Source organism: Bufo bufo, chromosome 1 (assembly GCF_905171765.1).
Source record: "Bufo bufo chromosome 1, aBufBuf1.1, whole genome shotgun sequence".
NCBI lineage: Eukaryota > Metazoa > Chordata > Amphibia > Anura > Bufonidae > Bufo > Bufo bufo.
Genome location: NC_053389.1, coordinates 153,527,535 through 153,537,948, shown reverse-complemented (window position 1 = coordinate 153,537,948; position 10,414 = coordinate 153,527,535). Strand labels below are relative to the sequence as shown.

The 10,414-nt window shown below is 41.9% G+C and overlaps 1 protein-coding gene across 3 annotated transcripts in view; it reads right to left on the bottom strand.

Moving 5' to 3' along the window:
• Nucleotides 1-6,485: 6,485 nt before the first annotated feature.
• CTNNBIP1 (catenin beta interacting protein 1) overlaps nt 6,486-10,414 on the bottom strand; it is a 35,465-nt gene continuing 31,536 nt past the window's right edge. For all 3 annotated transcript variants that reach the window (XM_040430866.1, XM_040430858.1, XM_040430875.1), the window contains one exon: nt 6,486-8,897. In XM_040430866.1, coding sequence (XP_040286800.1) covers nt 8,839-8,897 — 59 coding nt within the window. In that variant the 3' untranslated portion in view covers nt 6,486-8,838. The remainder of the gene's footprint in view (nt 8,898-10,414) is intronic.

Here is a 10,414-nt window from a genome sequence, read left to right as displayed (position 1 = left end):
ATACGCACCCCAAAATAGTGCCAATCAAACAGTCATCTCATCCCGAAAAAATGAGCCCCTACACAAGACAGTTGCCCAAAAAATAAATAAAACTATGGCTTTCAGAATGTGGAGATACTAAAATATATATATATGGTTCAACACTAGGGCACGGATCGCGGCGCCTCAGGCTAGCGAGTTCTCCCTGAGACGCCTCGATCTGTCCATTAGGAGCCATTTTTCCCCCATTGTCAATGAGGCCTCTGTTGATGCATTTATTTCTGCTGTCACTGCTGACATTAACGTGTATAAATTGAGTTGTAAGGATCATGTTTTTAAACATCCTAATGTCTCTAAGGTGGAGATTGAAGCACTTGACCAACTCAGACAGGACCCTTCTTTGACAATTAAACCTGCGGATAAGGGTGGCGCTGTCGTCGTCATGGACACCAGTAAATATATCAGTGAGATTCTACGTCAGCTGGATGACAAGGATGTTTATTCGGTCCTTCAGGCTGACCCCAAATTTGGCATAGCTAGACTTATCAAGGAATGTTTGGCTGAGGCCAGATTGGCTGGCACTATTGATGAGGACTTGTGCACTTTTCTTACTGTTGACCATCCGGTCACACCTGTTTTATATATTCTTCCTAAAGTGCACAAGTCGCTTGTTGATCCACCCGGACGCCCGATTGTGTCCGGTTCGGACTCCATCTTTAGTTGCATTGCCATCTTCCTTGATAAGGTCTTGCATGATTTTGCTACAGGGGCGGAGTCGTATATACAGGATACGACTGATTTCCTGTGTAGGCTGGATAATATTGATTTTACTGGTGTCCATGAGGTCCACCTGGCATCTTTCGATGTCACCTCATTATATACCTCGATTGATCATGATTTGGGTATTGGTGCCATTGAACGTATGTTAGGTTCTTCATCTTATTCCATGGCGGCTAGACAGTTTATCATTGATCTACTACAGATCATCTTAAGATACAACTATTTCCTTTTCCAGGACACGTTTTTTCAACAACAAAGGGGCGTGGCTATGGGATCTAACGTAGCACCTACGTATGCGAATATCTTTATGAGGTGCTTTGAGGAGGATGTCGTCCTTGTATCACACCACCGCAGCCATTTGCTGCGGTGGTGGAGATACATCGACGACATCTTCCTCATATGGACAGGTAGTGTTGCCCAACTTGATGATTTTCATCTATTTCTCAACAGTGTCAATAGGGACCTTCAATTCACCTTGGTACATTCTGAGACTGAATTGCAGTTCCTGGATACCACGGTTATTTTCAATCAGGGCAAGCTACATACACGGTTATACACCAAGCCCACAGATAAAAACACCCTTCTTTGTTTTAACAGTGGGCATCCCCGGAGTATGCTTAAAAGTTTGCCTTTTTCTCAATTTCTTAGAGTTAAACGCATTGTTTCTGAACCTGAACAGGTTGATCTGGCCTTGGACAACATGTCCAAGAAATTTCAGAATAGGGGGTATCCCACCCAGCTCCTGGAGTCACATACAAAAGGTCCGTGGTGTAGACAGGAGCAGCACTTTGGAGAGGAGGGTGTCCGATAGGTCCGTCAGTCGGATACCCTTCATCTCCAAATATACGGAGCAAAGTGAGGCCATCAATTGCATTATCAAGCGCCATTGGGGTATTCTGGGTGGGTGTCACAGTGAGATCGTAGAATTTAGATCCCCTCCCCTCTTCTCTTTCTGTCGATCTAGGAATCTACGTGATCAACTTGTCAGAGCGGACATTGGGCCTAGGTCCAAGTCTGTTCAAACTTCTTTAACTACACATGGCAAGGGTAGTTTCCCTTGCTTGTGTTGCATTGATTGCAAATACATGGGTAGGGGTTCTACCTTTGTCCATCCTACCACTGGAGTTTCTTACCCTATCCGATTTCACCTAACATGCAATTCAAACTTTGTAATTTACGTTTTGATCTGTCCGTGTAAATTATTATATGTTGGTGAAACGTCGACGGATCTCAGAACGCGGTTGAACAATCATCGATTGTCAATACGCAAAAAAAGAAAGGACCTCCCTGTTGCCAAACATTTTTCGGAGCTTCAACACTCCGAAAGAGATCTCAAATGTTGGGTCATTGACCACATTCCCATGCCCAGACGTGGGGGTAACAGGGTGTTGATCCTGAGAAAAAGAGAGCTCTTTTGGATTTATACCCTCAACAGCTTGAGACCTAATGGTCTCAATGCGGATTACAACCCGGGGTTATATGTTTAGTGGAGTAGTTTGCCCCACAATTGTTATATATGCGATATGTGTCTATTTCTTGAGGGTATTTAGTGTATTTTGAACACCATTAAGCCAGTTTCTTATATCTATTCCTCTTTTCTTCTTTTTTACACAGACAAGAATGATGCTGCCGGTTGGAGAAGCGAGACGTACCCGAGATGCTCCGTATTTGCCTACATGTTTTTATATAGAGTTTTTGTTGTTTTTTGCTGTGGTTACACTTTTTTCAGATTCTTATAAAATTGGTATATTGCGTTGTATACTGTGTGTCCTACATGACATGTGTGTCCATGGGGAACCGTGGGCTTTTTTGTAGCATGCCCGCAGCATGATTGCTGCTGGGTGTATTGCTTCAGATCGCTCACTTGGGGAAGCCTGTTGCATTTTCTCATGCACTTGTTTCTCTCTGTTCCTTATGGATACACAATTAGGTGAACGGCACTGTTTCCGTTTTGCGCTACTCTGTTCATTGTCAGGCTATGCGCACACACAGTGATCATCACTAGTTACCTTTTTTCTGTTTGATTTAAGTAGTGTCATTCTGCGCATGCTCCCACTGTGACTTGTGAGGAGATCACACTATATCGCGTTCTTGTTGCGGTTTATTGCTTGCGTTTCTTCCCATATGTGGTTTTTACCACTTTCAAGATGGCCGACACAGCTTTTGAAACTCATGCGCATGCGCCGGTTACGTCACTTGAGGAAGTTACATCTTATTCCTCACGCGACTTGGCGCCTGCGCATTGCATCCACCTGAACGCCGGACGTGGCGGCTATCGACATGTGTGGCATCGAGCGACATCGGGTATGTCATTGCTCCTCCTCCCTTTGGCAGCATCGTTTTGTCCTTCCCACTTATTATATATTCCAGGTTACACCTGATGTTTATTGATTTGTCAATTTACCTTTATGCACTTTATTGCGTTTACGCATTGATTTTATAATGTATTTGACATATATCACTGATTTATTGATATATTGTACACTGATATACTTATGTTTTTATGTATCACATATGCACTATTTGCACTTTATTGTATTTGGCTGATAATTGATCACATTGTGATGTCATAGGGGTTGGCCTATATAAACCCCCTTTTGTATTGTGTTCATTGCTTGACAAAGGCTCTTGTATGAGCTGAAACGTTGCCATCCACATGGGTGAATAAACACCATCTACTTTTACCTGGAGTGCTGTCCGTTTTTCATCTACTATATATATATATAAATTTATTTTTTAAATGCTTTGTTCTGTAAAACTGAAACAAATAACCATATTTGGTATTGTCACGTCAGTGACATAAAAATACCACATGATCTAACCTGTCAGATGAATGTTGTAAATAACAAAAAATAAAAACTGTGCCAAAACAGCTATTTCTTGTTACCGTGCCTCACAAAAAGTGTAAAATAGAGCAACCAAAAATCATATGTACCCTAAAGTAGTACCAAAAAAACTGCCACTCTATCCCGTAGTTTCCAAAATGAGGTCACTTTTTTGGAGTTTCTACTCTAGGGGTGCATCAGGGGGGCTTCAAATGGGACATGGTGTCAAAAAACCAGTCCAGCAAAATCTGCCTTCCAAAAACCGCATGGCATTCCTTTCCTTCTGCACCCTGCTGTGTGCCCGTACAGCAGTTTACGACCACATATGGGGTGTTTCTGTAAACTACAGAATCAGAGCCATAAATAGAGTTTTCTTTGGCTTTGTAACTGGAAAAAATGTATTCAAATGGAAAATCTGCCAAAAAAGTGAAATTTTGAAATGTTCTCTATTTTCCATTAATTCTTGTGGAAACCTAAAGGGTTAACAAAGTTTGTAAAATCAATTTTGAATACCTTGAGTGGCGTAGTTTGTAAAATTGGGGCATTTTTGGGTGGTTTCTATTATGTAAGCCTCACAAAGTGACTTCAGACCTGAAAAGTGGGTTTTAGAAATCAAGATTTTTTTCTAAACTTCTAAGCCTTGTAACGTCCCCAAAAAATAAAATGGCATTCCCAAAATGATCCAAACATGAAGTAGACATATGGGGAATGTAAAATAATAACTATTTTTGGAGGTATTACTATCTATTATAAAAGTAGAGAAATTGAAATTTTTCAAAATTTTGGGTAAATTTGGGATTTTTTTTATAAATATGAATTTTATATAAAAAAAAAAATTTACTCCATTTTACCAGTGTACTCCACAATATAGAGTAGTATTCTGGCTGTCTGGGTTCGATGCCTTAAATGTAAGGATTGGTCTCTTTAAGGAGATCCAGCACCCTGCCTAAGCCGCATTCAAGGCATCGCACCCAGCCAGCCAGAATCCTACTCCGTACTGACTAGGGATGGATATCTGGCTTGGCTATATTCCCTTCTCAAATCCTAAATCTTGTCAGAAAGGAGGATTTTGGCTCATAAAAGGAGCCACTTCCAAAAGGTGGTGCTAGCAAGATGGTTCTCTTCTTTGGGAGATACCTCTTTGTATACTCGTTTCCCATGGAGCACAGCCAATAAGTCGCCATATCACACATGGTGGCACCCAATATGGCTACACATTTTGGACCTGACCCAATACTCACACTAAATGAAAACAGTGGTCACGAAAGCGTAAAAGCAAGATTCATGTTGTCTTGTTGAGATTTACATTGATTGCTAAGACAGGACACCCTCCCTGCTGTTTCCCATTGTGCAAACATCAAGTTGGCAAACAAATGTAGGATCTGAGCTATTAACAGAAGACGTCAAAATTGTGGGGAGATGTGGATACTCCAGCAGTGCAGGAACTCCCACAATCAATCCGGTCACCTCCATACAGTAGAAACAGTCACTTACCATACTGAACCAACAGCTGTGAAGGTAATCAATTCAGGGTTTGTGACATCACTGAGATACGAGGCACTGTGGGGGTGATGTCTCCAATTTGGGATTTTGACAGCATTTTGCACAATTAAGGGGGTGCAGCCTTTCTGGGTCAGTCAATGAGCACTTGCATGAAGCTTAAGCTACTAAGAAATGGGAAGAATCACATTTCTAAGAAGGCACAACTTCTGGCTAGGAATAAGATGGTCAAAAGAGGCGAGAGCCTGACTCTGGAAGAAACATTTTTTATTTCATTGTGGTTGGGGTGGCAAAGCTTTTAATTGTGGTCAGGGTGGTGTGTTGTTGGGATCAGTTCACTTCTTATGACCCACTGAGTTTCTGGACACAAAGCAATTGAGGTCACTAGTCCAGGTTCCATAACACATCATGATATACCCTAACCTACAAGGAACCTGCACTGGTGATAGTGTTCCCCAGAGCATACGCTTTCTAGTTTATTGACTTACATGGATATGGCTGGGTAAATGCTACCACCTTTACTGTCTTTATGAGGCTCAGATAAGGTTCTTAATATGAAGACAGAGGATAAACCTCAGATCCAGACCCTTAAAGACAGTCGGGTCAGCTGCAGAATGGTTTTTAAACTAGTAGGGCTGTCTCCCTGTACACATGTGATCCTGCAATCCAGAGAAATTCATGTTTTAATCCACATGCAAATTAGGTATTCAGTGCACCAAGGGCAGGCCCAAGCCGCTCAGTGCATCACAGCTCCACGTCCTCGATGACGGGGCCAAGCTTCCCGTGTATCACTGAAACTCTGAGTCAGCGCCATTACATATGTGCAGTACCATCCACTGAAGTCTTGGCCAGAAGAAAAGGACTGCATCTGCACAACGGTCTGTAGCAACAGCACTAGTGTGGGATTTCAGTGGCATGATGCTGCTGGAGAAGCTTGGCCCTGTTAGAGAGGGAGGCAAAAGCTGCAGCTCCGGCACAGCCTCATGTACTGAATATCTAATTTGTTAAGGATTAAAATATGAATTTTGTTGGCAGCAAAAGGCCCTACCACCCATTGTGGGCAGTTTAAAAGTGTTTTGCAGCTGACAGACTGCTTTTAATAATATTATAGTAAACACAAAACTATAATGTACAGTAGTAGTAAATCATATTTAAAAGATATGAGACATGAAAATAACATCTGTGGGGGGAGGACCCCACATGATTCGGTAGTTTCCACAAAAATTTCCATATGCGCACGATTGCCCCATTGAGCTCCACATGCATTTTAGAGTCTGTATTACGGCTACAAATCCCAGATTCGCCCCTCATTTCTAATAAAGCAAACCAAAGTCATGGAACGCCCACCATGTTGTCTTCTAATTAGGTTGTTTGAGCTCAAATTTCCACTCCAAGACCCTGCAGTTTGCACATTACTTTATGTCATATCGCATTAGGAAACTTGTAAACAACAAATCCAGTTACATATCAGAACATAAATCATCTGAACACATTGTCATACACCGCCATCTCTGGTAAGAAACATTGCTGTGTGCGGGAGGTTTGCAACATCAGACATTCCTTTTAGAGGTTTCTACCAGGATTTCTTTTTCGAGGCAAATATAAAATAAAAGGCTCATGTGGGCAAGTCATATATAGGAGAAAATAATATGGAGGGCAGTATTATAACAGTAGAACTATAAAGGTATGCGTCATGAACATGAGGTCCAACAGCCGGAAGGCTCCCAGCTGTATGCAGATTTATCAACTCAGGGTTTGTGTTAATAATTAGGTAAAGTTATTAGTGCAGGACGCCACAAAGGCATATACAGCTAGGCAGCATTACAGGTTACAAGTCGGAAACGTCCGTATGGCTGTCCATTATCTTGCCTTTTCTCTTCTTAAAGGGGTTGTGTCACTTCAGCAAATGGCATTTGTCATGTAGAGAAAGTTAATACAAGGCACTTACTAATGTATTGCGAGTGTCCATATTGCCTCCTTTGCTGGCTGGATTCATTTTTCAATCTCATTATACACTGCTTGATTCCAGGGGTCACGTCCACCCTGAAAACGAGAAGCAGCCGTGGCCGTTCTTGCACACTATAGGAAAAAGGCCCAGAGGCCGGTGCCATGGAAGCATGCATAGGCACACATGCGTAGCAGCTCCTGTCCCGGCCATCTGCGCTGCAGCGGTGGTCGTAACCCCTGGATACAATCCGTGTATAATGTGATAGAAAAATGAATCAAGCCAGCAAAGGAGGCAATATGGAGAATCACAATACATTAGTAAGTGCTTTGTATAAACTTTGTCTACATGATAAATGACATTTGCTGAAGTGACACAACCCCTTTAAAGACTATGGTCAATTTTATTCACTCTCTTAAAGAAGCCAGGACAATTATACATAGATACATACATAGATTTACTAATGTATCTGCGCCAAAAATCTGTCTTAAAAAGTGGTGCAAATTGGAGAAAATTGGCGCATCTAGGGTCTCTACACTTTCTATGACATGCTCAACAAGTGGGCAGGGCTTAGCACAAAGTAGGTGGAGCTTCATGGGAAAGAGCCGCAGCCCAAGATGCGCTAGAGCAATTCTGGGGGGGGGGGGGAAAGAAATCTGGCTCAAAGTAAGCTAGCCAATAGTTAGTACAGAGTCAGAGAAAAGTGTATCTCCCTGCAGCACATCCATCATCCAGGCTGAGCCCCTGTGATGAATCTGGTGCAGGTCTAGATGGCCTGGGTAAAGTTTATGCCATCTTTAGAATTAGTAACTCTGGGCCATAATGTTAACATTTTGTAGAACTTCAGGTCACTGATAAAGACTGTCAATATATGGAGTTCATTCCTAGAATGTGGGGAGAATGAATGCAGCCTAAACACCGACATGGATCCAGCAGTGTTAAATGAAGCAGGAGGCACATTTTTCTTCATGCCTCAGTGAGACCACTAATTTCAAACAAACTCAATACTAGTTCAGCTGAGATACTTATAGGATACTGCTGTCTGACCTGACAGATTTGACTACATGTATGGCTCAAAATTATGTAGTAATATACCAACATACATAAAAAAAAAATTATAACAATAAAATGAAGCAGCCTGATGGGCCTCTGATTTAAAAAAAAGAAGAACGAATCAATTCTTATATTTTTTTTTTGTGCTTCTAAAGTAAAATATATATAAAAAAAAAAAAAAATCAAGACAGAAGCACAGACATCGCCCCCTCCACACTGGTAATAAATACTGCAAAAGCTTACTTCTTTCAAGTCAAAACACAGTGTAACAGCCAAAGCGCTGACATCAATAATTAAAAAAAAACAAAAAACCTAAAACAAATTACAATATAAACCTAAAAGTCTGTACAAGCATATCCAATGGAGAGCACAGACCTCATGAGCCACCATCCCAAACGCGCTTCCTGTCTTACTGCTGCGGATATCAGTCAGGAGTGTGGACAAATGTCTCATCTTAGAAACAGGAGTGATGACAAATTCAACATAAGTTAGGGGCAATAAGAAACGGCTTCTGCTGGCGAAAGGAGTCCGCTCTCCGTGTGGCAGGCCGCCATTTTGTTGGTTTGAAGAAATACAGAAGTCAGCAGCCAAATGGGGAGAGTCTCAAAAGTAGAAGGATGAAATGAAATCAAATCATTAGAAATTTGGGGAGACAGTAAAAACATGGGGACAGTGGGAGAAGGAGTCAGGGGAAACGCCAGGGTGCCTCTGCTTCTCCCATCTGTGGTCTGGGATTTGGCAATGGCTGCAGGGAGGTTACTGCCTTCGATCTTCTGCCTCTGACCTGGAGAATGCCATCACCACATCCTCGGCACCTACAAGAAAAAGAGAAGAAAGGTAATCAACATAAGAAAGGCTTATTAGATTGCTAACTGATACAACCGTCAATGTTGATATCAGGGAATTAAGAAAATGAAACGACTTAAAGGGGTTGTCCGGGTTCAGAGCTGAACCCGGACATACCCTTATTTTCACCCAGGCAGCCCCCCTGAGGCTAGCATCTCATGCTCCGATGCGCTTCCTTGCCCTGCGCTAGATTGCGCAGGGCACGGGTTATTTTGTTTTCAATAACACACTGCCGGGAGGAAACTTCCGCCCGGCAGTGTGTTCAGTGACATCACTGGCTCTGATGGGCGTGCTTCAGCGCTGCCCTAGCCGTTTTACTGGCTAGAGCAGCGCTAAATCCCGCCCATCAGTGTCGGTGACATCACCGGGGTTCCTGTCAGCCCCATGGAGAGCCCCGGTACGTCACCAGATCTCCAAAAAATGCCTTTGCCCTGTGTGATTTAGCGCAGGGCAAAGGAGAGCATCGGAGCATGAACTTTATTATAAGATGAGAGCATCGGAGCATGAAATATTACTTTATTATAAATATATTCCCAAATACCTTTCATTGGTTAAAATGGCTCGTTTTGTCTAGGGAGCATCTTATTTCTAATGATTGCGCCCTAGACAAAAGAGCCACGATAAATAATGAAAGGTATTTGGGAATATATTTATAATAAAGTAATATTTAAGTATTTTAATTTTCTTAATTCCAGGTGAACCCCTTTAACATCCAAAAAAGATCCATCTTCGAAGATATGCCAGGAACAATGCACTGCTTTGTATATACTATGCACATGTCTACTGCTCCCCCTTCTAATGGATATTTGGGGAGTGGTGCAATGGGTACCATCATAGATAAACAGCACATTTCCATTAACCTGCCTATGAACTGACTAGAATATCAAATATTCTGAATTATTAGATTCTCATATAATATATATATTACACACACACACACGCACACACGTGCAAGACGGACAAACTATAAAGTTATGCAAATCGAGGAAGTAGCAAGTGTCAGTAAGATATACAGATGATCACATTTTCAAGCACCTAGCTCCAATCAGTGGCATGTTGAAGGGTCATAAAAGTCAGATTGAAAGCAAAGGAATCAAAAAATTCATATGAAGTTGTGTGGGATGATTGTGCAATGTCTCCTGTTCTCTGGGAGCTGTTTTTCAACAGGACAATACCAGGCCATATGTTGCTCATGCTACTGTGAGTGGCATAAATGTGCTACCATGGCCTACAGAATCTCCACACTTGTCTTCCATCAAGAAAATTTGGGACGTAGTCGGCAATGGCAAAAGGAGCAGCTGATGATTTGCGTGCCCAAGCGCATTTAGTGTGGCAGACCATTCCTCAGACAAACATTAATAACCTCACTGACGCCATGCCAAGGTGTTTAAGTGTGTGTATTACTTGATACAAAATAAAATCAAGAAGTTTTGAGTATTTTGTCTCAATTTTTTTTATCATGTGCATATAATTAACACGTCTATCA